Source organism: Fundulus heteroclitus, chromosome 3 (genome assembly GCF_011125445.2).
Source record: "Fundulus heteroclitus isolate FHET01 chromosome 3, MU-UCD_Fhet_4.1, whole genome shotgun sequence".
Taxonomy (NCBI): Eukaryota; Metazoa; Chordata; class Actinopteri; order Cyprinodontiformes; family Fundulidae; genus Fundulus; species Fundulus heteroclitus.
Genome location: NC_046363.1, coordinates 7083675 through 7111503, shown reverse-complemented (window position 1 = coordinate 7111503; position 27829 = coordinate 7083675). Strand labels below are relative to the sequence as shown.

Genomic DNA, 27829 nt, shown 5'->3' with positions numbered 1-27829 from the left:
ACCAACTCAGCACGTTTACCACAATCTAGATGATCTACCAGTGCACTAAGATTTTGCAAAGTCTGAGAGTTTTTCAAACGACCTCTCAAAACTTCATCTGAAACCACAGCTACCTCCTCTTCTCCCCCCTCCAAAAAGTTAAGGCCACTAGGGACAGTGATGGGCGCAGCAGCCAATGCTGACCTCACTGCTGAAGTGCTTTCAACTTGAACTGGACTACGGGAATGATAGGACTTTAGCAGGTTTATGTGACATAGTTTAGAGGATTTCCTATGACCTGGGGTTTCAATGAGATAGTTTAAATCTGACACTTTACGCAACACTGTAAATGGACCATAATATTTTGCCTGAAACGGTGAATTTACAAGTGGCAAAAGAGCAAGGACACGATCACCAGGACTAAACTCGCGCAGCTCAGCTTGTCTGTCATATTTCTGTTTCATTTTCTTTTGAGACAATTCCAGTTTTTCCTTAGCCAGTTCACCAGCTCTGTATAACTTCAGTCTAAACCCATTCACATAGTCAAGAAGGTTTTGAGGTGGTTCATCAGGCAAACAACCATCCTGCAAAACTGCTAATGGCCCTCGGACTTTGTGACCAAACACTAAATCATTTGGGCTAAACCCTGTGCTTTCCTGCACTACTTCACGAGCAGCTAGTAACAACCAGGGTAACCCTTCCTCCCAATCTGCTGACAACTCTGTACAGTATGCACGAAGCAAAGACTTTAAAGTCTGATGAAAACGTTCCAAAGCTCCTTGGCTTTGAGCATGGAATGCAGTAGACTTGTTATGATTAACTTTAAGCTGTTTAAGAATTTGGGCAAACAAATGGGAAGTGAAATTAGAACCCTGATCTGACTGGATAACTTTTGGAATACCAAATGTAGAAATAAACTGAGTCAATGCTTTTACAACTGATTTTGAAGTTATTGTGCGAAGTGGAAAAGCAGCTGGATATCTAGTTGCTTGGCACATTACAGTCAATAGATAGCTATGTCCAGACTTAGACCGTGGTAATGGCCCAACACAATCAATAATGAGATGTTCAAAAGGCTGCCCTATGGCTGGGATTGGGTACAAAGGTGCTGGCTTGACTACCTGGTTTGGTTTGCTGGTGAGCTGACATGTATGACAAGTCCTAATAAACTGAGTTACATCTCTTTTAAGACGTGGCCAGAAAAAATGACGGAGTATGCGGTCACAAGTTTTACGCACACCCAGATGACCTGCTACTTCACCATGTGATGTTTGTAAAACCTTGTTTCTCAATACAGTTGGGACAACTACTTGAAAGACTGGATCTCCCAAACCCTGGTCACTCTGTGGAACCCATTTCCTAACTAAAACTTCATCTAGAAGGAAATAACACATAGCACTGTCTCTCACAACTGACTCAGGCATAACATTAGCAAAAAGATTAGACAAAGTTGTATCAGCTTTTTGTTCCGCTACTAATGTATCTTTAGAAGTAGACAACTGTTCTGTCTGAAGTTTGAATGACAACTCAAGATTTTCTGGCTTAACATCACCCTCTTTAACTCTAGAGGCAGCACGGGTTACAGCACAAACAGGAAATACATCAGAAGGCACACTACTACAGTGCAAAGATTGACCTACAGGGGACACAGAAGTTGGCTTTTTAAAGATGTTGGGATTACCATCTGCCCACACTTTACACCCTGCAAGGTCATTCCCCAAAATCATGTGCACTCCCTCTACTGGCAACTGGGGCCGTACCCCAACATCTACATCACCTTCTACAAGACCACAAGCTAAAGTGACTTTATGTAAAGGAGAGGAAAATGGAACCAACCCCATGCCCTGTACAATGACACAACAACCAGTATCAGACATTTTAGAAAATGGCAACACAGACTCTAAAATAAAAGAATCCAAAGCTCCCGTATCTCTCAAAATTTTAATTGGGACTTCTTTGCTATCACCAACTAAAGACACTACACCATCAGAAATAAAGGCTGAAAAATCACAATGAGAAGAACCAACCTTAACCTGTGACTGCAACAGCTCAACCTGGAGGTCAGGAAGTGTAACAGGAGCTGCCATTACAGCAGGTTTAACTTGACCTGACCTTTTAGCTTTAAGCAAAGGACACTCTTTCTTCCAGTGACCTTCAACTAGACAATATCTACAGGTATTGGCATTAACTGGTGCTTTATGACCAAATTTTTGCTGGGGCTTGTGATTTAAAACTTCAGACAAAGGACCATGTCTGAGACCATACTTATGAGTAGCACGGCTTGGTTCAAAGTGACTTTTGTGAGTAAGCACATACTCGTCTGCAAGGGCTGCTGCTTCACATGGAGATTGAACCTTATGTTCATTAATGTACGTTGCAACTGCCTCAGGCACTGAATTTTTGAACTGTTCTAACACAATTAAGTCACAAAGACCCTCAAAAGTAGTAGCTTCAGAAGCTGTAGACCAACGATTAAATGCAGAAGTCAAATCACGAACAAACTCTGAATAAGTCTGTGAATCTAACCTTTTCCTAAAACGAAAACGTTGGCGATATGCCTCAGGTACAAGCTCATACACTTTCAGTACTGCAGATTTTACTGTAGCATAAACCCTGCTGTCAGCTACACTCAATGCTGAGAAAGCCTCACGTGCTTTACCTGTGAGCACACATTGCAACAACGTAGTTCTATCTAAGTCTGTCCAACCTCTAAAATTTGCTATCCTCTCAAATAGAGTGAAATAAGTGTCAACATCTGACTCATCAAATTTAGGCAACAGACGAATGTTTTGTGCAACATCAAACTGTCCTCTGGTATCTGAAACTGGTCTATTAGTACCCCTCAATCTCTCCAGCTCTAGCTGCATTTGTAACAGCTCTCTCTGCTGCTCAAAGGTTAAAACAGGTGGACTAGGCTGACAACTTGCACCCTGACTGCAAAGAATTCCTGCCTCCATAAGACCCTGTTTTAAACCATCCCTAACAGTCTCTTTTAACTTTTTATCCACTATTTCAATTTCATAATGTTCAGCTATTTCAATTAACTGCTCCTTAGTACACAACTCTAAAGCTAATTCTGAAGGTGACTGAACAAAACTTTGCAAAATAGAAGACATTTTTCCTTTAAACAAAGTCAATACAACCTTTAACAAAGACAAAAAAAAACTCACCTGCTGCCAGCTGGGTTTAGGACAGGAGCCACTCCCCACTAGACTCCAAAAACAGCTAACTGACTGAACCCTGGTCTTCGTGCAGTCACATGTGGTGGGGTTTTATGCACACAAAACCAGTGGAGTGAAAAGTAACCATAAACTGGCAACCCCCACAACCACGGAGGTGCTCCCGAGCCGATGTTGGGGAAAAAGGTAATGGGGAAGCTCTACCCACGTTCACTGCCACCTAAAACAAAACCACCACGAGCCTCCTATTAACACTCGCTGATTTACCTAACAAGGGGAGGACTCCCACCTGGACACAAACCCAGAAAAGGCCCTAAGTGAGTCACCAAACAAAGAAGCTAAAAGCTAACCAAACAAAGGGAACACATGCTCACTGCTCTCTCCTAACAAAATGGCCAAACCAAAGCATCCCCTCAACAAAAGTCTGGAAAACTGAAGCAAAAATTAAGTACTCAAAACTACTGAATGCAATTAACTACAAAACAAATAGCCAAACTACCACTTATCAATGATAAGATAAAAGGGGAAACCATACCAATGTTAACCAATCTAACAGACTGTTAAGTTAACCAAACAACAGCATGTTAAAGTACACAAAAACTAAAGGTACAACTAACATTAACTTAACTTGGACGAGCCCCCATTTGTCACAGGCCGGCTCAATGCCCATGACAAAAAGGAGGGGAGACAAAACGGTTTAGGCCAAACAACAGTTTATTGTAACCTATAAGTAACTTTAAATAAATAAAACAGGGATCAGATGTGAGTCTGTAAGAATGTTTAGTGTGTGCAGTGTATGAGTGGGTGAACATGTATGTGAGAATGTGTCTGAATGCTAACCAAAACCAAACGGAACCAACCAACAAAGTGAGTACCTGGAGGAGCAGAGAGAGAGAGAGTGTTAATGGAGCCCAACTTATATAATGAGCCCAAGTGGCTCCAGTTAATAAGACCCGCCTCTGCCTGCAGGAGGAACCGCCCCTGCAGGTCAGAGGAAAGGGCCATGACACAGGCCACACAGAACTTTCCAGCTCCAACAACACAGGAGTCCTAATCCTGCCAGCGCTTCTTCAAGGCTCCGTTTCTGCAGCGAATGGCGCAGTTCCGACGCGGAACACAGGGTGTCGCTGTTTCCCTTTGGAAGCAGGTTGTTTTGATCTTTGTGCCGTCAGCTGAATCACATGTCTAGATTTATGAGAACTAAATCTGCAGACACACACACACACACACACACACACACACACACACACACACACACACACACACACACACACACACACACACACACACACACACACACACACACGGCTCAAGCTGAAGAAAACTACAATATCCAAAACAAGATGTGCAGCATAAATGACATCCTCCTGAGTTTGTGTTTAATCAAAATGCTGCCCCAGATCCAAATTCACTTTATTTTTTTTGCTTACGAAACAGAGAAATTTACATCTTTTAACATTTTCATAGAATATGTGATTAGTGTTTTTCCTCTCATTTCATGCATTATCCCTGACCATGTTAAGTGGGTTGGGCTTTTAGTTTGTTAAATCACTTCAGACTGATCTTTAATTCATTCAAGCGTACAGTGCCTTGCAAAAATTATGCCATCCATCCATCCATCCATTTTTTAACACGCCTATCTCTTGTGGGGTCACGAGGGTCGCTGGTACCTACCTCCAGCAGGAGCACACCCTGTACAGGTCGCTAGTTTATCGCAGGGCAACACAGAGACAAACAGGACAAACAACTATTCTTGCACACACTCACATTTAAGGAGAATTTAGAGAGGCCAATTAACCTAACAGTCATGCTTTTGGACTGTGGGAGGAAGTACCTGGTGAGAACCCACGCATGCACAGGGAGAACATGCAAAGCAGAATGACCCAGGGCAAGGGTAGGACTTGAACTCAGGACCTTCTTACTGGCACTGCACTGCCCACTGTGCAGCCCCGCAATATTTTTAAAAACTGATAATTAATTTTTCTCCCCAAGACAAACGGCTTATAAACCATCATAATATAGGATTTTGTACAGCTCAACCATCAACTCCTGCACTTGAAGGGACACATTACATTTGATTGTAAATCATGAGAACTGGGACAATGAAATACTCAGAATCACAGTAATGTCTAAGTTATTTAATATATCTTTCTTCTTTAAGGATAAACAGCTTGGCTCATAAAAACAACTGAGCATTTCAAAAGGAGCACAACGTAGATGTGGTCAAATAATATAGAATCTAGAAAATAAAAAAATTGTATTCTGTGATCATCTGCATCACACATTTTAATGGTAGAGCGCTCACTGGTGTATGAGGATTCTGGAAAATTGAATGAAATTAATGTTAAATGGTTATAAAACTACTGTTCAATCCATCTACTTACAACTAGAAAGAATGCGGTCCAAGTGCAAACCCACCAAAAACTGCTGTTTATTAGGGGACCATTGGTAATAGCAGCCTACTAATGACCACTGATGCATTCTGGACTTAATTGAAGGGTGTTGTGACTGAAGTTTACCAAGCAATGTAGGGAGACACAGCAAACATGTGAAAGAAGGTGCTCTGACCAGATAGGACCAAGGCTGAACTTTCTGGTTTACATACAAAGTCCTATGTGAGAAAGAAAACCAACGCCACACATCAGCGTAAACACAATTTCTCTACTGTGAAGCATGGCGGCGGTGGCATCATGCTGATACTCTTCATCAGCAGGGAGGGTGTAGCACATAAAGTCTGCTCACTTCTGGGGTGAATTGAAGGAAAGGACAGTGCAGCTCTGGAAATAAACCTGTTGGAGGCACAAGTCAACATTGGTTCTGAGGTGACTTTATAGCTGCAGCTTTAATAAAATTATGTAAATCAAATATTTGTATTTTAAAATGGCTCGGTCAATGTCCAGACCTGGATAAAACATCATCTGTGGCAGGCTTTCAACATGTCCGTTCATAAATGCTCTTCATTCAGTCTGCCTGAACTCAACCTAGTTTGCAGAATAATTGGCAATATTCCCACCGGTTGATGTGCAAAGCTGGTGCAGACCTACCTCCAAAGCCTTGAAGCTTCACCTGCAGTGATCGCTGGTTCTTAAAGGCCCTGATCTGGTGGGTCTGGATACAAATACATGCCACGTTTTTCAGATTTTTTTTATTTGCAAAGAATTTCAAAAGCTGTGCGTCACCACTTTTCATTTCAGAATTAGGCTCTACTTTGCATTAATATCTTCCAACAAGATATTAAGTGGAAACGTCCGAGTTGTTGAACACATGGACAACACACTGGGAAAAGAGGGGCACCCAGCATAAAGAATGGATCAGTATCATGTTGCTACTTTCAGCTTATTATGGTATGCACAGGAAAGGGGTTAAAAAAGGATCTGAGATGCACAATCCTTTTGATGGTGTCTCTATGAGGCAATTATAAGAATATTCCCATACATATTCCCATATTGGAATGGATATGAAAATAGAATATGAAGTTAGGTGTATGAAGAGATTTAATGGGTGAAAAAAATCTAAATATGTCAACACATCAATGCAGACCCCCATTTCATCTAACATACATGCAAATGGATGTGTGGCGGGAAACAAACAGTAGAACACATGAGCCTCGGTGGCAGCATCCTGCTGTGTAGATGACTTTTAACTGGGACATTCTGGTCCCAGTTGATCAGATTTCTTGTCCCATTTAGTCAATACAGAACAATCCAGGAAGTAAGCCTGCCATTGAGGAGATTTTGGACCATGCTTGGACATTTAGAGCACGTTTCTTTTCTAACATACAGTGTGGCTGTGTTTTTGGTCTCTCTTCCCTTCTGTTCTGTTACAAAAAAATGTATATTAAAAAAAACCCTAGAAGGAAAGCACTGAGGAACATACCATCCGAAGCAACCTTTACACTTTTAGCGTTTTATTTGTAATGGTGTGTTTTAGAAAATGCTGAAACGTCCAACACAAACGTAGAAATGACATAATAGACAGAAAAATCATAAATATTAAATTAAGACTTTTTTTTTGCAAAGTACAGGTTTCATATTACAGCCTTTGGTCTGGAACATAAACCAGGTGGAAACAGACATTTACAGATCAAGAGGCACCACTAAAGCCCCACTATGTCTTACCTCTATACAGATTTTAAAGCGCAAATGTCATCCCATTTGCCTTTACCCATTAATAAAGAACATTTTACATTATCTAAAGGTCTCCAGCCCTGTGCGATTTCGACTGTATTCAATTTTCAGAGTGCTTTTTTTGCATAAGATATAGGTAGAATGGAAGGCAAAGGAAATATGGACCAAGCACCCAGAACTGTATAGAGAGGCACTTGAGCCCTTAACGTCTCTGTTTTGGCATCATGATGTTTGGCACATGAGGGTGGCTTTGCACTTTGAACTGGATATGCGTGTGCGTACAGAGGAGTGTTGAAGAAAGAGAGCCCTGTGCAGGACAACCTTCAAGTCCCAGCCGTCCGGGTATAGGCCGCTACGCGTCGGAAAGTAACCGCTGCAAAGGAGAGGGACTCACATTCCACGTATTCACAACTGAAACAGAGTGATCTCTGGACAGCTGTCTGGCTGAATTTTGAGATTAGTCTGTACTTATTTATCAAGGCAGCCTGCAGTCTTTAGAGAGAGAGAGAGAGAGAGAGGAAAAAAAACGTTGTTTCCAAAGTTCTTCCAGCACTTTGCACTTTCTATGGTGTTCGTTAGGCCAGCAGAGTTATCCTGGTACAGGCACATGGGAGCTCAAGCTGCTATGATGATGAGGGGTCTTGAAGGCTGGGGTCTTTCTTCCTCTTCTTCTTCTTCGTCTTTCTGCTGCAGGGCTTGCACATGCAGCACAAGATGCAGGGCGAGGCCAGCAGTAGGAGTGGAGAAGTCACCAGCACAATGATACTGACCCCCACTAGGATGCCCACCACCTGTGCCAAGGAAAACAAGCAGATTTGAAGATGCATTAAACGACAGTTTACGTTGCTTAATGGCACCAAAAGGTAAGAACGACACCACGGAGCACAATGAAAAGAAGAACAGTCATACCAACAAAATAGGACTTGTGGTTAACACAGCTACTACCAGCAACCTCTACATAAAATATGTACATAGAGGTAAATATGCGTGCAGGAGCATGCATGAACACGCTAGCAGCGTCTACTGGTATGTGCTACCGGTTCCAGAAGGAAGATTTGTCACGGAGTAATCAGTACCAGTTGGAAAATACAAGAAGAAGGCCTCCTGAAGTTGGAAGTCAAGCTGAGAAAGTCTCTCAGCAGTTTAATATCCAACATGGCGGTTACTCCTACCAAATGTAGTGCAGGTTACTTTTTATTCACACCTTGGAAGGTTTGTGTCTCATTAAACCCGTGGCACACAGAGTAGCTACTGTCCAACCTCTAACTGGGAACACATAAAATGTAAAGAAACAATGTCAGCAGCTTGCTTTTTCTGTTAGAGCTTCTCAGGAATGGAATATCATTACAACAACAGAGACATTAACACCTTATTTCGCTCTCTTCTAAGATGTTGGCTGATGAATAATCAGAACTGTCAACATTGAACTCCTGCTGCTGCTATCTTGTGTTTCAGCTATAGATTTGTGACTCCTCTCTGGCACTGAAATAATTGCATGTTTTAATTTTTTTACTAACAATGCTAGTCACTTTATTTTGTTAACCTGCTTACCAATGCATGACACACACTTTTGTGCCTTTACCTAAACCTGTTACTGCTGCTTGTGCCAACTATCCTGCTTCTCTTGACTAATTTTACTTGTATTATTACTGCTTTACAGTTTTTACACTACAATGGACTAACACGGCCCTAATATGTTGTTTCGACTGTTTTTTAATTCACTGTTTATAATATTCTATGTTACAACTGGCAAACAGAACTACAGATGAAAACTAGCCTTTGGCTAACCTTGGCATGTTACAGGTGTACTGCCATTAATATGCACTGTCCTGGTAAATAAATAAATAAATAAATAAATAAGAAATATGATTCTTCTGCAGATTTTTGAGGCTGTCTAAGGGTTTGTCCACACGGACAGGATAAGGTGTAACTGCAAAGATATTTTGTCATTTAGGTGGCGCTGTCAGTTGCAGCGGCTCAGGGTAACCCTCCATCTGATCTACGAATTTTCGTCGTATATACCTTGTTCTTATAATGACAAATAAAGATCCTTATTCTTAAGCTGCACAGAGTTGATGGGAAGATGGATGAAGCTAAATACAGAGACCCTAACAAAGTGGCAGTAGAATAGTCAAGTGTTAGAACGGCCCAGTCAAAGTCTTAAAAGACCTAAATCGAATTCCGATTCTGAGGCAAAATTTAAATAAAATATCTTCACAGATGCCCCCATCCAATAAGGGCCTCTGTTGTTTTGCAAAGAACAACAGGAAAAAGTTCAAATCTACTGATGCCAAAGGTGGTTCTATAAAGGATTGACTTGCAGGGGCTGAAAAAAAAAAATGCATGCCACACTATTCAGATTTTCTTTCATAAATGTGCATAATTTTCCTTCAAAATCATAATTATGCTCTGTATCACCTTAAAATGTTTATAAAATACACTGGAGTTTGTAGTTGAAGTGTGACAAAATATGAAAAGGTGTGGCGGGGTGGTTGGTTGCTTTTCAAGGCTCATGTAATAGACATTAGTTGTAGTTTTGGATTTAAAACATTTAGCATGATATCTGCATTTTTACACAATGTTGGTCAGTGAGGTCATCATGGTGTTTAATCTAAATTTAGACACTGTTAAATAAACACAAAAGCCTGCATGCTGAAACCGTAACACGCACTGGCAAAACAAAAGTGCTCAGAGGCAGCTAAGAACGCAGAAGGATTTAAAAGAAGGGGGAAAAGGAGAGACAAAGTTCTCTGCATGAACTTGTTACCTGACGAGATTTTGAGTAGTATCAATAGTATCAAGTTAAAACCAACACTGAAGGTCTTTAACTGACATTCAGATAAAAATGCAGCATCCAATGTCTCCTCTGCCTGGGGTTGAACGAGGGCTTAGAGCCGTGCTTCTTAATTTCTAAATAAAGTCAAATGCGTCATGGAAATTTTACCGCTCTGCTTGAATTTCTGCAGAGAGAACGTGTTTCTGACAGAGTGCAGAAATGCACTCCATAAAAGCTGGAAGTGCTACGATGCCACAGAGAGGGGGAAATTAAAACCCATGCATGCCAGAACCTGCGCCGCACGGACTCATGGGTCTGAAGGCTAATCCGCTCCAACAACAGCAGCCTCACCAAAACATAGAAATGACCGCACAACGTTTGGCCAACTGCTCGCTAAGCAGCCTCACCTGCGTCCTGTTCCACATAACCGAGGCCCTGGAGTGTCCCAGCTTGTTCCTGCACGGGCCCTTATCATAATGCCGCAGGAAGATGTCCCCCTGCATTTAAAACCACAACATGTGAAAAAGCGCCCTTCGGGGGCAGATTGTGATTCAAACCATGCGAGCGATTATTAGTGTCTGGTGGGACTCACATCCAGGTTCTGCAGACAGTACCAGCAGAAAGTGTGCTTGCAGCTCTTACACAGCATCTGCGCGCAGCCCTGGTTCCTCTCGATGTACACGCCACACATCGGGCACTGCTTGATGGACACGTCCGCGTCACTGTTGGAGCAGGAGAGAAGGTGCATCAGGAACGCAGCCATTTTGAGCGCGGGGCCTCTGGACTTTCCCGACGACGTGTGAAAATCTGTATTTAGCAGCAGGGCGAGGAGCCGGGACACGCTCTGAACTGGGTTAATTATTTAGGGCAGGAGTATCAGGGAAGGACTTTCCAAGTACGTTGCTGTGCGGGGTCTATTATTGTTCTCATCGCTGTGGGTTTAGTAGCTCCAAGAGGAAGAAAGATGGGTAGCCCGGGTAGTAAAGATACTGGATATTAAAAGTAAAACAACGAGGAACTAAATATTGAAAGAATAGGGTCTCAGAAGTGTTTTTTTAATTTGTTTTTAAAGGAGGTTTACAACAAAGCTACAGGCTACTATACGATGAAACATGTTTTTGGGCTAAAAGCTGTGGTAGAATTTCCTTCATCGTTTCTGTTCCCCGCAGCACCCCGCATTTACTGCAACGTCTGACTAACACACCCTGTGCCCTTCGAGCCTCTTCCTCCTCCCTTTTGGCACAAAGAGGATGAAATTCCAGTAGAGCTCCGTAGCTCTCTGATGACATCAGTCAATCTGGCAGAGTCACAGCTCGCAGATTACGCAGCTGTACAGTAGTACACTGAAGGCGCTGCTGAGGAATACCAGGGTATTAGTCCTCAAGTCATATATGTATTCAGCACAGGCCCTGTCTCTGAGCTCTAAGAATTACAAATCACTTTATTAATCCCTTCAGAGGATAGCATACAGCCTGGTCCACCAGCAGCCAGGCCCCCACGCCATCAGAGTTGCTGCACTAAACAAAGTCGATTTTCAAGACTTTTCTCCGTCAACTGAAAAAGTCATCCTTGCCCCAGTTATTTACTAAAAGGCTTGTTTTAAAGCAGTGTGAGTACAGTACCTTCCTGAAGTTATTTTTATTTTTTATTTTATGGCAGATCAACACAAAGCAGGTGTGAAGTGGAAAGAAAACAGCTGGTTTTCAACATTTTCTTTCACAACTTCCAAGCTGAGAGGTCTTTCCTAGCATTTGTATTCAGCCTCCTTTATTCTGACACCCCTAAATAATATCACGCACATCCAATTACCTTCACCTGATCATTAAATTGTGCGTAATTTAATCGCAGTTTGAAACGGGCTGGTCAGTGAAGCCCTCTGAGGTTTCTTAGTAAACAAACAGCTTTGTGAAGACCAAGGTATTGAGACGTTTAAAGCAGGGTGAGGGTATAAAACAAAATCTGACGCTTTAAGTATTTTGGGGGGGCGTATCTAATGTATGGATCAGAGAGCCGAATCCAAAATGGTGGTCTCTGTACATAACCGATGTGTGGGAGAAAACCAATGCTGCACATGACCCTGAACAAACCATGCCGAGTGGGACAAACGGTGGTGGCAGAGTCATGCTGTGGGAAAGCCTTTGCTTAAGCAGGAACGGACAAGTTTCTGAGCGCTAAAAAGGCCTAACGGAGAATCTTTGACGATGAGATTATAAACTGATGTTCACCGATGGTCTCTATCCAACCACACCAACCTTAAGTTATTTTGCAAAGAAGTACAAATGCAGTATTTTCTTCAATAGCCATGTATATTTTAACAGTTAAGCTACTCTCTTGTTGGTCTATAATAAAACCACAAAAAAAACACAACTGAAGTATGTAATTGTAAGATGATAAAATGTGAAAAAACGTTTAAAGGATACAATGTACTGTTTCTCTAAAGTCATTCAGCGCCCTGAAAAGATGCAGTCCTCCTCACTGCAAAAAGGGAACTAGAATTAAGTGGAATGTTCTTAAAATGAGTGTATTTGTCCTTGATTTGAACAGGTAAATAAGATGATCTGCCAATGGAATAAGATTTTTGCACTTAAAATAGGAACAATTCATCTCCATCATCTTATTTCAAGTGCAGGATGTCTAACTGTCTTATTTTAGGGGTAACAATACTCATTCCATTGGCAAATAGTCTTATTTAGCTCCTCAAATCAAAGAAAAATATACTAATTTCAAGACATTTTTACTTACTTTTAGTTCCCTTTTTGCAGTGCTGGGGTATATTGAAAGTGCTTCAGTAAGCAGCTGACTAAAAACAACTGACTGACCTGCTTTCATCAAACAGCGAGGGCGGTATCATGGGCTGGCGCTCATGGCAGGTGTGGCCGTCCAGCCAGGAGGCTCTGCAGCTGGAGCAGAAGACCGTGTGACAGGTGGGGCAGGCCACGGCAGCAGGTCGGCCCTCGCTGCTCGCCTGTACGCTGCACACCGCCTGGCATTCAAGCACCGGGCACCACGCTTTGCTAGGGTCAAGCTTCACTCCTGGGGAGACAGTGGAAGAGGAAAAGATATTGCACAATGTACACAACGTTGAATTTAAAGATTCTTCTTTGTGTGGGATTGCTTGGCGTGTTCGTCCCCTGCCCCGGCTCTTACACTGAACTGGTTTTCTACTAATTCAAAACTGCAAAACAGAGTAAGTCAGCTACAGGACAAGCGGCCTTTGTCTTATATTGTACAGCATACAGGAAAAACATGCAGAAAAAAGAAAAAACTGTTACATTTCTGAGCACAAATCATGAAAACAGAGGAAACTACAGCAAAGAAATAGAGAAAAATCTTAAATAAGAGTGTGTTTGAGGTTCAGGTTTGACATAACGAGTTCATTTAGGCAACCTGTAGCACTTTTTCGTTCTTTTTTTGTTTAAACCAAAAAATGTGGTCATACGGTCCAGCCAACGCGAAGACATTCACGCTTCAAAAATGTCAATCAAATCTGAGTGAAGTATGAAAGTTAATAATCTATTTTAAATTCCTTCAAGTGGAATTTAGCACCATTACTGACCCAACGGTGATGTGAAGCTGCAGATTTGAACTGACTGTGCACACCTTAGCAATGGACTTTGTCTTCAGTTGTATAACGCTCTAATCTATGAGAATTCAATAACTAAATAAATGTCTGTTAGGTAGTTTAGATTGCTCTGTAGTTACGGGGTTTAATTGAGTAATGAAGCACTGTTTGTTTCAGCTACATGCTAGCGTCAGTATGTTAGCATTCTCATGCTAGCAACCGTTTGCTGAACCGTTAAGCAGGGCAGTCCCTCTGTGTCTGATTAGGCTTTTACATTATTGGCACCCAAGTCAAGCTATGCAAGTGAAGTGGGGCAGAGAGTTATCAGATGGGGTCAGAAAAGATGGAATATGATGACCTGCTCTTTTCAAATGATAATAATTTGATGTATGCTGACGACCTCATCATGCAGTCCCCCCTACAGTGTTAGCTTGCAGAAGTTAGCAAGAGTTTGTTCAAGTTATGGTGTCCAGTGTGACATTCTGCTCAACCTTAGAGTTGCAGTGAGGAGGATCTGAGGAGAACATTTCCGTCTTTTTAATTTATTAGGCCAGGAGTAAGATGTAGTGAGCAAAGTGAAATACTCAGGCTACATTATAAGAAATTATCCATGGGCCACGACAGTGTTGCATGCTGATATATTGGGACATTTATTGTCCATGTGTACCGATGATGCCCGTTGTTATTCTTTGTATCCAGTCCGCTTGCGGTTTACAGTAAATATCTAAATTGGAAAAACTCCAGGTGGCTTTTCAGGATGCATTTCTAAACTTCCTGCTTCCAAAATGGACAAGTGGAAGGCAAATGGCTGTTGCCGGTAATATAACCCCACCTTCAAGTCCTTACTGAGAAACCGTATCCATAGCTCACCTCATCTATTTTTTTTGCTTGACTCAAGAATATATATTTCATTAGGGATTTTAACTGTAATTGCACATAATTACAAGATTCTCCTCAGGCTTATAGAAACACTAGAGCAACAGTTTGTGTGTTTTAAATGGGCTGTATGCCTGTTAACAGGAATATCTACTTCCTGATAACTTTTTATCTTTTATTCTCTTGGCATTATGAAAAAGTGTGTCTGAAATGAAGGTAAAATATTACAGCAGAATTAAAATAATGTTAACATTCTCAAATACGTATACAATGGCAGACAGATTAGCGGGAGACACCTGGATTATAAAGACGTGGCTCACTATCATCGTTACGATTGGTAATGAATAAAGTGAAACTGCAGCTATAAGATAAGTATTAAGCAAAACTGGGCTTAACTGAGCACAAATTCTCACAAATTCACATTGTTCTCTTGGTTGCAAAATCTTTTGAGGCAAACAAGGATCTATGAGCCACTTGATCACTGAGACACATAATAGAAATAATTAAAGAATATATTGTAAAAACATATCTGAAAGGCAGCATGTACTTTCATTTTGAAATCCTAGTAAAGAGAGTCATTGCAGCCAGGCAGCAAGTACTTTGACCTTTGTTTTACTTCCAATAATTTGAGTCTCATGACTCGCAGCTAGAGTAAACAATACCTGCCATTGGCTCCACGGTGCATGGTTACTGTACAGCTGGAAAAGACCAAAATACACCTGCATAACAAACTGACCTCGGCTTGCAAATTACAAATGTCAGCAGAAAACTATCTGAACAATCTCACTTCTAAACGAAGTCAAGAGAATGGGCAAAAAATATTGTGGACCATAAAGATTTATTTTTTAAACACAGCTGCAAAAAGATGAGGGTTCATTCCAATAAAACTCTCAAATGTTTGCATGTTTATGTACTGCTGTTTCAGTGCAATTCAGGGTCATAAAGCAAGCCCTTCAAAGAACAACAACAAGAAGAACACTGGGCTGCTTACCAGGCAGTCACAATGTTTGCTAAGGATGTCCAAGTAACCTGTAATAGCTGCTAGAATCACCCAGGATAAGTGACAGTACCCACCTCTCTCAAACTTCAGACGCTGATATAGCTCCGCCTGATGTGGAGCCGCCAAACTGGCAATCTGAAACCACAGAGCACAGGGCGAGACCCCAGTCAGAACATACACAGATTTTCATACACAAACTTCTGTGGTTGACGCTTTTGTCAAATACATTAAAGTCTGTGGCTGCAATGTGACCTAATGTGAAAAATTAATACTTTACATAGTTTGTGCAAGCTGATGTATATTCAGAGCAACTACAACAAATTAATAAATGCACAAACGCTTATTTCCCCACTGTGTGAAAGAAATGAAGAACTGAAACCATTTTGACAGCTGAAGGGCAATAACTGCAAGCTAAGAGGATTTTGTTTTTCCAAAGACATTCTTTTTAAGATGCAGAGTTTCCCACAGTTTTGAGTCAGCTTGTTTCAGCATCACTTGTTTTCTGAGAGTCACTTTCATGCTTTCATCTTGTGCCTCAACATTTCCTCATTTTACCTTTACCCCACAAACACAACAAGAGTTCACTTAGATATAGCAATGAAGCTAAATATGCAGAACTGACCGAGCAGCCTTACTAAAGCGCCAGATCCACCATCCCTACCCGGCTTGGCCCGCCCAGCTCGGCTCCAACCCACTCGGTTTAACTTTGCACGGTTTGTGTTTTGACCAGCCTAGAAATGCCTGGAACAGGGAAACACCTCCTGGGAGTGGCTTAAGCCCCTGTCCACACTGCCCCACGTCTTGTTAGCAGCATTGACACTTTAAAGAAATCATTGTAAAAAATAAAACATAAATAAAAGAAAAAAAAAACACTAATGTTTGAATAATTGTATATGCAAGATTTCCATTAATGGATTATTTTGTCCATTTTCTAAGGACAAAATAATCCACCGCGATAAATATCTGGATCACACATGAGCATAAACTAATAATAAAACAAGGCCCAGCTCCTGTCTGCACTGCTTCTGTCAGCCTGCATGTCTACTGTGTGTCTGAGACAGAGACTGAAGCTGTCAGAAAAACCCCAAACTCCAAATTTCTGACCAAATGCTTTTTATAGACAAACATATTTTTTAAACTTCACTACCAACCAGGGTCTCCTCCAGAAATGTTTCAAATGGTGCTCGGGTGGGGGCCAACGATCATTATAGGGTCGCACATAATTAACTATGAGGCTAGAAAAGAATAAATAAATGATTCTATTCTTCCAAGCGTATGGAGACAAGCAGGGACGCGGTGGGGCTGGTGCCTACCAACGATTTTGGCCAACAGGTTGGACAGGTTGCCAGTCCATCACAGTAAATAATAAATAAACATTTCTATGTAGTGAAATGCTCTACATAACAGACTTTCTGGCCAAAGGAGCGGTGGCAAATTTGGCCTTTGTTACCGCTGCTGCAGTCTGAGTTTGGATCTTCATGTGAGCCATTAAATGTTCAATTTAGACAGGACATACCTCAGAGTCTGGCAGCACTCCACTTTTAGGGCAAGCCATATCTGGACAGGTGATCGGAGCCCCCCCACCCTCCATTATGGCTAGCTGGACATACTGCTGCAAGCACTGGAGTGGGGAGAAAAAAGAAGCAAAGAGAGATGTGTTATTTACTGTAGAAGCCCCCCAATCACCGTGACTTTTCAAAAGCAAACGAAAAAAAAAAATAAAAAAAACTGTCTTTATTGCATAAACATAAAACAACACCACATCATCTCAAAATTCAAAGGAAGCAGGCAGGGAAATGAATGGTTGTGAAAACAGGGCAGTTTGTAAGTCTGACAGAAGCTCATTTCTAATCTACGTCCACGCATGAAAAGTCGCATGTTGCCTCAGCATTGAATTCTGGAAAGGAAGAAGGAACTATGTAGGGATTGCACAAATGCAGACAGTTTTGAGGAACAAAAGAAGAAGAAAAAAAGTCATTTGAATGTTACACTTCTGTGGAAGAGAACAAAAACAGAGCCTGGGGGCGGAGGTTTGAAAAGTGCTGCAGTGGTAGCACTAAACAGGATGGGAACAACGCAGGTAAAAGCATGCCATCGGACACCAGAGGGCTCCAGGTATTTTGGATTACACAAGAGATAATCAGAATACACTGTTTCCACTTTCTTCCTTCTTGCGTCATATCTGGCCGTGTTTTGGCTTCTGTGACCTTGTGCGTCCCAAACCGGCATATTGGACAGAGATTAACACCTGCTTGCCTCTGACGGGAATTCACTGTTCAGATATGCCAGGCAGGAAGAGACGGGACGTTGATGTCTGGCCTCCTCTTATAAATATTACAGCTCTGTCTTCTAAAGATAGCGCTAGTGCTCTCATAACAAGCGTGAAAGTGAAACTCTGGCCGTGACTGGCGGCCGCGTAATACAGTCAGCGTTTCGGAGGAATCTAAGAAAGTCCGAGGACCATTTAAATGGAATAAATGTGAGGGAATGCCAGACCTGCATTTCACCAAAGTGGACACATCTGATATTTACCAACTAAAGGTTCTATTTTAGGAGCAGAAACTGCAAAAAACAATAAGCACCATATAAATCTGTGTTGGGTCCCTGTCAGAAAATCATCGACACTGTGGTGGAGGCTTCTACCATCACCACCAAGTGTTAGTATTGTTTTTCATAGTTTACATTCATCATGCCCTTGTGTGGCTCTAACACTGGAGCCACACAAGGGCACTCTAAAATGCTATCCAGCAATAACACGCCGTTCTATTTACACCGCTTTTCACAAGTTTACATACACTGATAAGGTCTGACGTCCAATTCCTTTAGGGATTTTAGCGATGCCCTTAGACAGCTTCTTGTCAAGACTGATAATGAAATATACAGCTTGGGTGACAAGAACTGGCTCCACAAGTTTGAGTTTTTCCCCACGCAGGATGAAAACTACACACCCAGGTTCCAATCAATCGCCCGGCATAATTTCTAGCTGGAAATTTGACCACTCTCTCTTCAATAGATGGTAGCGTTAATTTAAACTCTTTGATTCCCCAGAGACAGCCAGTGCATTTGAGCATAGCAGAAAAAGGTTTAAACACGATTGTGGTTCAAGGGACCAGTTCAGAAATGTATTGTTAGTCTGCTGCGTCAATTCCAAAACCAGTTTTAATGTGTATTTGGGATGGTTCCCCTGTTAAAACTCACAAGTGTGCCAAAGCTGCGGCCATCTAGTAAACCTAAGTTGAAATTGAAGACTTTAAAGTTAGTCCATTTTCTTTATTCTATCCACTTGGTACGACGTGCCAGGACCACTGTTAACAGTGAGCCCAGTGACCCTCCAGGTACTATCAGGTTTTGATAGGCTTGCACTTTGGTGGCTACTAGATTGTTCTTAAACCTTCTTACCAATGCCATTTCATGAGAGGGTCAGATGGCTGAAACTACGATTGGACAATGATCCCAAACAACAGGTGTCAATATTGATTTTGGAATAAGTAAGGCAGGTTCACACTAAGCATCTGGAATGGACTTGACTTCAACTAATTATTTTTAATTATTAATAGTGTTGCACCGATAGCGATACCAGTATAGGACGGGGCCCTGATCCAGCACTAAAATGGTGGTATCGGTATCGGTGAGTACCAACAAATAGGCACCGATACAATTTTGATGTTTGTATGTCACTTGAACGCAGCCTTCTCTCTCCCGACTAGTATTATACATGTTATATAAGTTCATGAAAGTTGCACTATTTTGACATATGAGAGCCAAAACTCAGGTTTTAAAAGAGATTATTCAATTATTCATGTAATTTTACTGTCTTACTGTTGCACTACTATTATACGTGTTATAAATTCATGAATGTTGCACTATTTTTGCCTTTGAGAGCCAAAAGTTTATTCAACTATTGTCACCCATTCGAGGTAGTTAATAAAACGTTCTACTACCCTAAGTAGTATGCAGTTCTTCATATATGCAAACACACATCAGTTTCAAACAGATGGTATCGGTATGGTATCGGTATCGGCCAATACTGCACAGCCAGGTATCGGGTATCGGTATGGGGGTCAAAAAATGGCATCGGCGCAACACTACTTATTAATAATTAAGCATTCATTACCATTGCAACATACATTCCAATTAATTAATCCTCTGCATCCTTTAGGGAGCTGTGGGCTGCCACTGCACTGCGGGAAGCAATGTGGGGCTATGGGTCTTGCTCAGGGTCTCAGAATGGCAGTCTGTGGGAGTCGAACCAGGAACCTTGTAGCATCTCTAAGACGCAAGCTGCCTGCCCTCTAACCACTAGGCCACCACTCCCCCTAAAATTATGGATTATGTTAAAAGTTAAAATAGTTTAAATTAACTCTGTCTTCATTGAAAAGATGAGTTTTCTAGTATGTGGCCATGAACTGTGCTAGAAGGTCGTTGATGGCTACAGAAAGTGTGAGGTTTCTCTGGGACTACCATGGCACATTTGACCACATATTAGTGGGTGTGTAATTGAACCTGTGTATAGTTTTGACCCTGTGCGGATTCACGAAAACCCACAATAAATCCAATCCAGTGCACAAGATTCTCTTTTAAAATCAATTGAAGGTGTTTCTAGTATTATTTGCCCACCCAGAAAAAAAAGAATGGTTCTAATGCCTAATTAAAGGCCCAAAGTCCACATGGCAAGCATGGGCAGGGTATGTAAATGTCTGAATACCTCCCATAGATCATTATCTGGTCTGAATGCTGGACATGTCATTAGTGCTTACCGCTGTGCAGAACATGCACTTGCAGCTCTGCAGTTCCCTGGTGGCTGCAGGCGGCTGCAGGCTGAGGCACAGCTTGCAGAAGACATCCTGACCACTCTGAGGATCAGCAGGGGCATCCAGAACCACCGATGACGAATCCCTAGATTCCAGGTTAATAGTGGGACTCCTGCTGGCCATGGTGGGGTGAGGCAGGGGGAGAGGAGTCCGGATGTTTCTAGGTCTGTCCATGCAGATGATTTACGGTCGTCATGATCCTGGAAGCAGAAATGAAACTTGCTTATTTGCTAAACACTCGGGTTCCTTCCTCTTCAGATAAATCTTTAGACTGAGTCTGGAAAGTCTAATTGCTATCGATGACTAGTTTACCAACGCTGATGATTTTCCATCTCTCTGCATTGTCGCCTTTTTTTCCAGATAACTCCATACATGACGTCATATTTCAAGCCACATCTGTCTTTAGTAACTCTAAGGTTATTAGAGATCAGTTGAATTATTCCAAGAGCAAGACGTAATTGTCTATTCTGTCATTTATTAAAGATGGTATAACAAGATTACTTTTGCCACATCTTAGAAATGATTAAAAACAAAGTTTAAGAGTACCAATCAGAGATGTGAAACATCAAACTTATGTGGATTGGATCGTGGAGTTGGACACCTTAGAATTAGCCAGAGATGTTCACAAGTCATTGTTTCTGAGTCCAAGTCAAGTCTCTAGTCTTTGAGGGGCAAGTCCAAGTTAAGTCCCTAACAACTGGGGGAAAAAAACAAAAGTTTCTCCTATAAAATCCTCAAAGTCTAGGTACTGTCTTGGTGATCTGGTGTATCGTGTAGATTAGCATTCCAGACCTACGCTGTTTGTTCTTAGGCCTATATTATTACACAAACATTTAATAGTTATCTTTCAGTCTTTTAATATTTAGTAAAAGTTGGGTTTTTAATCACAACAATTGAAATTGCTGAATGCTTACTTCAATTAATTTGAAAAAAATAATTCACATTGAATATTTATGCCTGTAGAAGTATAAATAGGCATTTATAGAAAATAGAAAAAGATCAAACCAGGTAATGCTTTTTTAAAGGACTAAGTTAATAACCATTAACCCCCAGTCTTCATATTGTCCCCTCAATCCCTGGTTGGGAGGGTTTTCTACTCCTACTCCTGAGCTGGAGATTTTTTTTTATAATATCAGGAACCGCTTTTTAAATCCACATTTAAAACCTTTGTTGTAAATTCTAAGTTGAAAAGACGTTCAACGTTAAAAGTGCATTGCGCAAGCTCCGAAGTTTTTGTAGAAGTCTGCCCCCTCTGGTGACAAGTTGAAATGACACCAGTGTTGTGCACGCGCAATATAGAAAAGACCTGTGCTGTGACTGCACAGGCCTTTTGTTTAGAGGCCTTGTGTCTTGGAAAGAAAGTTGTAAAATGTTAGCCCGTGTTCTCTTGGAAACGCATCGGTTATGGCGGAGACTTAACGAAGTAGCCAGGTGAACGAGAGCACACAGCACGTCACACCAAGATAATATGACCCAAATCACTCCCTCATGAACTGCCTAATGGAGTCTATAGAAGCAACTGCAGTAAACAGAGGGAAACTATTTTAAAACATTGGGTAATTGTAAGGTATGTATGGGAAAGAGAAACATAATATTTAACCTTTAGACTTGCACAATGCTCCTTTAATGCGTAAATTACAACATAATGAATGAGATAAAGTATGCCTTCTATTTTTGATATTTTCAGCTGGAAGTGTCCCAATAATGCTGCCGCTGATTTCGCAGTAGGGGGAATCCCCTACTGCGAAATCAGCGGCATCAGTAGGGCATTAGTAACGCAAGTTACGTTTATTTTTATCCAGAAATAATGCAAAGCCATTTAATCATTTTCATTTGATGAGACATTCATGCGGTCAATATTATGAAACTAATATATTAGCCATTATTATGGCTACTAATCAAGCTCATGCTTTCACAGTAAAACATGCGCTGTAAGACTTTCATTTTACTGTTATATTAGTTTTTTTCCATAAGACGACAAGTAGTCCCATAATAACTGCGACTGTGAACGTCTGAGCTTAAAGCTGGCAGGGATTTTTGGTCTGTTAACGTAAAGACATTGCGCATATCAAAGGGCTTCTCACTTGTTAAGCAAAAAAAAAAAAAAAAAAAAAAAAAGTTTAAAACTGCTTTGCTTAAGTTCTTAGAAATAGCTGCTAATGGACAAATTCTAACTTACAGAATATTGTTTTTCCTTTCAATACTGAACGAGTGAATTAATTGATATGACTGACATTAAGATTCTCAAAAAAATAAGAAAATGACTGCTTAATCTTTCACTCTGTCACTTGGTGGCTCTAGTTTTGGCTTTACGTACCGGTACTGATCATCTTTTCAACGAGAGTCTGTTTAAAGTTCCTTGCACACAGGAAGTGGTCAATAGAGTGCAACACTATCAAACCCGTTCTTGTGTACATGTTGCCGGCATTGCAGGGCTGTGCAAAGTGAGTCACTCTTAACCCAAATAAAAGGGGAAAAAATTGTCTTAACTTTTTTTTTTTTTAGCTTCTGTGAGGATGGCTGCACACATCTAGTGAGAAAGGATCATCCACACAAAACACAAAAATGTTTGACTAACTGTTGACTAATCACGCCAAATATCTATAGTTGGCTTTTTGTGTGTGGATTTATTTTAAATAAGAGTGCTGCCTTAACAAGTTGCCACAATGTGCTCTACAATTTTGCTTCTCAAACTGATGACACCTGGGAGCTGGTGTCATCTATACGCAAAGGTAAATACACAGCAAATCAGCCACAATGCGGCTAAAGGTACAAACAGCTGAAACAGTGAGCTGTCCAATCACTTATCTTTGTCCCAAACAGCTGGATCCCTATTTCCATCTGGCACAGGGAATGAAAACTGGCCCTTGGGCAAACAGTATGTCTAACCTGTTTATATTTGTCTCCCAAGTCTAAGCATTGATCTGGGAATAACGTCAAACCCAACTAAATCATGTTCTAGCTGCAAGTTGGACAATTGATAGGATCTGGCCGACGTTCTACTCAGTGACCAGGCTACCTACAATTAACAATACGAGTGATGCCTATACCCTTTTAACATCTGCCAGAAGTACTAAAATATAAACTGTAGCGCCGTCAGTGGTTTAAATACATTGGCAGCCATAGTGGATTTTTGGCTTACAGTTTGTGAAAACCCTCCATCCGTTCCTGTTCGAATCCTTACATCAGAGGGCTTTCCTATTTATTTTTCTGGGGATGTTGACATTTCTGAACGCTGGAGATAGGCACCAGCACCCCCCGCGACCCCATGAGGGATAAAGCGGTTTGGAAAATGGATGGATGGATGTTGACATTTCTACTTCAACCATGTTGTATCAATGAATAAAAAGTTTTTTTCTTGTTTTTTGTGAGAAAAACCCAAAGGGTGGTAACCTTAATGTTTAATGAACATGTACTTGTTATAAAAACCTTCAGATCTCAATTCTATTCAGTCTGAAATAAATCTGGAAGTAACTAATGTCCAGGAACATGAGCTGAATAAGCCTAAACTGTTGGAATTCTAATGGTGTTACAAACCCTTATAACCTGCTGGTCCTTTCTCTTTCTCTTCCTCATCAGTAAACATGATAACAATGACAGGCCTGCTATGTTTAATTTTTTTAACCTGAAAAACACGCTAGCACCAGCTCAGTCGGACTCAGGTGCACCTCCCACTTCCTATGTGAAAGGTGACTAATGCGTGGTTCACACGGCGAGATTTAAAAATGGCTGAATGATTTTTAAAGCGTGAGAGACGACACACATAGTAAAAAATCTCAGGTGTAACAGGTTTGCTCGTACAGTTTGTGGCGTTCGGTCAAACAACAAGCTCGAGATTAAACATGAATTCAGAGTAAATAAACATGAAAAACAATGGCTATAGTTTGTGAAATCATTTTAACAGAGAAAAACACTCAACAAGACAGCACGAACGTCTTTACATTTACTGAACTTTGATATGGAGGTGAGTTGTTGTGTTTTGTTTTTTTCCTCCGTGTTTCCGTCACCTTGCTTTCTGATTGGCTACACGTCACGTTCAACAGGCTGCATACTCGTTTGTCCTCAGGAAACACCTCACACACACACACATATATCAGGCCAAGACAATCCAACATGTTGAATATCCGCGGTTTGAGGTCGGAGAGGTCCCGAGCAGATGAGATCACTCTCAACACGCCACACGTGGCAGGAATATCTCTCAAGATTATTTTAAGAGCCGTCTGGATAATCGGGGTATGTCGGAAAGGGGAGATGGGGGCAAAAATCGGGCTGATTATCCTGCCGTGGGAACCTGGAATCAAACCTGTTATTCCCAACCTAACTCTCCTGCACCATCAGTTGACAGACTAGGGTTATGTCTTCATTTATAAGCTAAGAACGTGTTGCGTGTTATACGTGTACGTGTTGCTGCTAGCATAAGAAATGTCTTTACAGAAAGTATAACAAAAATAAAATTTGTTGTTGGTTTTTCTAATATTGAGACCACTGTAATCAGAAGTGACGCCAGGGGGTTTTGGTTTTCCTCTCTAGAAGTATGTAAAGAATAAATACTGGAGTTGACCTGAGCTGATGTCCGTCTCTAACTAGAGCACCGCGTGGCATCACTTGTTAGACAGCGTACCTTTGAGCTGACAGGGATATTACACTTTAAACCTAAGAACCCAAAGTAATGGCCATAGAAACACTTTTTTAAAATTATTAAAGGGGTTCTGACTGTCATACAAAATCCTTTTTTTCTTAGTGAAAAACAGACTATTGGTCAGGACCGTCCCCAAAGCACAGAGCTCCACCTAAACAAGAAATCATCTCACTGTTTCCAAAAAAAAAAAAAAAAAAAAAACATGAGCAATAATGCCATAATCTGGGATTTGTGCATAATCCTGGAAAGACCGGTGGCTGGATGCCGAACGGGGTCAACACAGGAAGCTGTGGTGTTAAAGAAAGAATAACCCTGCAGCCTGAGCGGCGGCTGAAATCACAACAGACAGCGCTGAAGCACGCTGTGACGGTTGGCAGGAAACCTCGCAGCCATTCGACGACTGCGACCACTGGAAAAACTAGCCCACTGAATGCTCTGTCACTATTACGGCTTTGTCTGATCCGCAGTTTGACTTACGTGCACAACCTTGTCGGGCCTGCGGAACAGCACTCGGCAGCCCTTTTTTTTTTCTGCACAGTCATCGCTGAATTCCCTTCAGTGTTTTCATGCAGACCAGCTGAGCCGTCTGCCATCATCATGCCACAAGTCTTTTCTGCTTGTTCCATCCTGCCTGAGTCCTACAACCAAGCCTGTGGTCTCACCCTGGAAAATAACAGCTTTCTTTCGCTTAGCTTTCCTCCATGGAAACACCCCCCCTCCCCATGTCATTATTAACACAGTGGTGCTTTTGTTTCAGAGAAACTCTACAGTTGAACTTCAGATAACATTCTTTACCATCTGCCAATAGGTCAGAGCAGCTTTCATGAAGCGAACAGAAGGTGGGTTTAGAGACTCACGGCCACAGAATGCAATCTATATTGTTTTCCCCACATAGGACAATCCAATCAAAGGGCTTAATGTCAATGGATTCCCACCTGGACGTCCGTATAAAAGCCTAAACTCTTAAATTTTCGCATCAAGGTCTTGAGAAAACCTGATGCCCTTCCATCAGCAAACATTCCAGCGCACAACCCTGCTACGGCAACGCTTTCACCGCCACGGCCTTGTGAGCAAATAGTTTCTGTTTGGGTGTGAAACAGTGATTAGTCAGCAGGCAGATCAAGGTCTGGGTAGGAACGCACACATGTGGCGGAGGGGACGTCTGGTTCCTGGGGGGATCAAAGCATCATTGTTAACCAGCCAGGCCGGAGCTGGAAAACCAAATCAGCCTGGTGAGAAGCTGCTGCTGCTGCTGCTGCTTTTTACACAGGCAGCCACTGTGCTGCAGCAGGAGGCAGCTGGGTGTGTGTGTGTGTGTGTGTGTGTGTGTGTGTGTGTGTGTGTGTGTGTGTGACACACAGAGAAATCATATGGCATCAGTTGCACTGCTGTGTTCAAATGTAGCTCAGGGTCTTTCTGGCCCATTATTTTTGAATGTTTCTTCTCCTTCTCTTCTTCGAGACAGGCTGATCTGCCCATAATATTGACAGGCTGACTCTAGGGGAAATTAAATTAGTATTTGGTAATAAATTAGTATCGATGCCTGCCACTATCGGTTGTCTGTATTCATATCACCGCGAAATAAAAGCAAAAGCACCGTGTGTTGTTTTCAGTCCTCACAACATGCGCGTTTCTTTCTAAAGCTTGCACTTCCACGCAGATCAGAAGTGGCAGACGTGTTCTCCGTCACCGCCTTCGGTGCTGGGAATGTGTTCCACGCAAAAAAAAGAAGCTGCTAGACCTACCTTTGCCTAAGGTGTGGGAGCAGCTTGGTTCCAGATCCGCAGCCGCAGTGTGTTGTTAGAGACACATCAGTTGTTGAAGAGTCCGTCTCCGCCGTGACCAGCTGGTAGCAGCTGAAGATCCCGCAGCGGCTCGCTCGGACGCGGTATTTTCCTCACAGAGGCTGAGGCGGATGACAGGATAAAAACATCGCAGCTGCCCCCGGCGTCCTCCCGTCACGTCAGGCCCGTCTCCGTGCGGGCGCTGTGGCTCAGCGCTCTGAGCCCATCCAGGAAGCTCCGCGCAGCTCTCTCCCCTCAGCTCGCAGCTCGCGACTGCTCCTGCAGGGCGAGCCGCTCCACTCGTGCTGCTTTCAGGCGCAGTCCGGATAATTCAGAATTCTCTTATCACCCGCTTCTCCTGCCTCCTAAAAGGAGCCACATGTTTTTTATCACAACAAACACATATAAACGAAAAAAACTAATACAATTTTGACGATTATGAATTAAGATGGATTTTACGTATATATTTATGACGATGATGAACTTTATTGTCCCAAAGGAAATTTGTCTCTTGGGTACAGACTCTGGCTGCTACATAGTCCAAACTGTGTCACACTGCATTTACGCATAAAAACACTACTATAGAAAATCCATTATAAGAAAAATAAATACATAAAAGAAGCATGTGACATTACATTCACAATGTAAAAAGTAAAATAAAAAATAAAATAAAAAATGTTTTGACTATGGCCATACCATAGGAGAATATCAAGAACACCCCCCTCCCCTCCACCACCATCCAGTGTAGGGGCCCAATATGCTATTGCTGATTTTTTTTTCTTTCTATTAGGCAAACCTGCGATTTTCTACTCCTGGAATCTGGAAATTGACTGATCGACTGGGGAGACGTGCATTCCGGGGGGGGGGGAAGCTCCAGTAAAAAAATATTCATGCAAGTAAGGCACACAAATGTCTAACTCCTGATTTCTTAGTAATGCAAACCAAAAGTTATGTTTTTGAAAGTCTTTTTTCGTTGAGCAAATTATCGCTCTAAATATGAGGAAAAATATGCTGTTTTGAACTTCAATGCTGAAACTGGAATCGGTGTGTCTGTGTTCACAAAGGAAAACAGTCTAACTTGGATTTAAGATGCTGT

The 27829-nt window shown here is 41.7% G+C and overlaps 1 protein-coding gene across 1 annotated transcript; it reads right to left on the bottom strand.

Annotated features, from left to right (window-relative positions):
* Nucleotides 1-6316: 6316 nt before the first annotated feature.
* Nucleotides 6317-27026, bottom strand: rnf144b (ring finger protein 144B). Its single transcript, XM_036129394.1, has 8 exons — nt 26695-27026; nt 20257-20510; nt 17016-17120; nt 15574-15634; nt 12881-13094; nt 10654-10783; nt 10469-10558; nt 6317-8076 (listed from the first exon to the last, which is right to left on the bottom strand). Exons 2-8 carry the CDS (start codon nt 20482-20484, stop codon nt 7909-7911), a joined length of 996 nt encoding a protein of 331 aa, XP_035985287.1. The 5' UTR covers nt 20485-20510; nt 26695-27026; the 3' UTR covers nt 6317-7908.
* Between the last annotated feature and the right edge of the window lie 803 nt (nt 27027-27829).

Bases quoted from the DNA above. Each gene is read 5' to 3' on its own strand.
- rnf144b (XM_036129394.1), bottom strand. From the start codon at position 20,484: ATGGACAGACCTAGAAACATCCGGACTCCTCTCCCCCTGCCTCACCCC. The intron at 10,784-12,880 runs GTCAGTCAGTTG...CTGCTCCAACAG, and splicing joins TCGCTGTTTGATGAAAGCAG to TGACGCGGACGTGTCCATCA. The intron at 10,559-10,653 runs GTGAGTCCCACC...TTTTAAATGCAG, and splicing joins ACTGTCTGCAGAACCTGGAT to GGGGACATCTTCCTGCGGCA.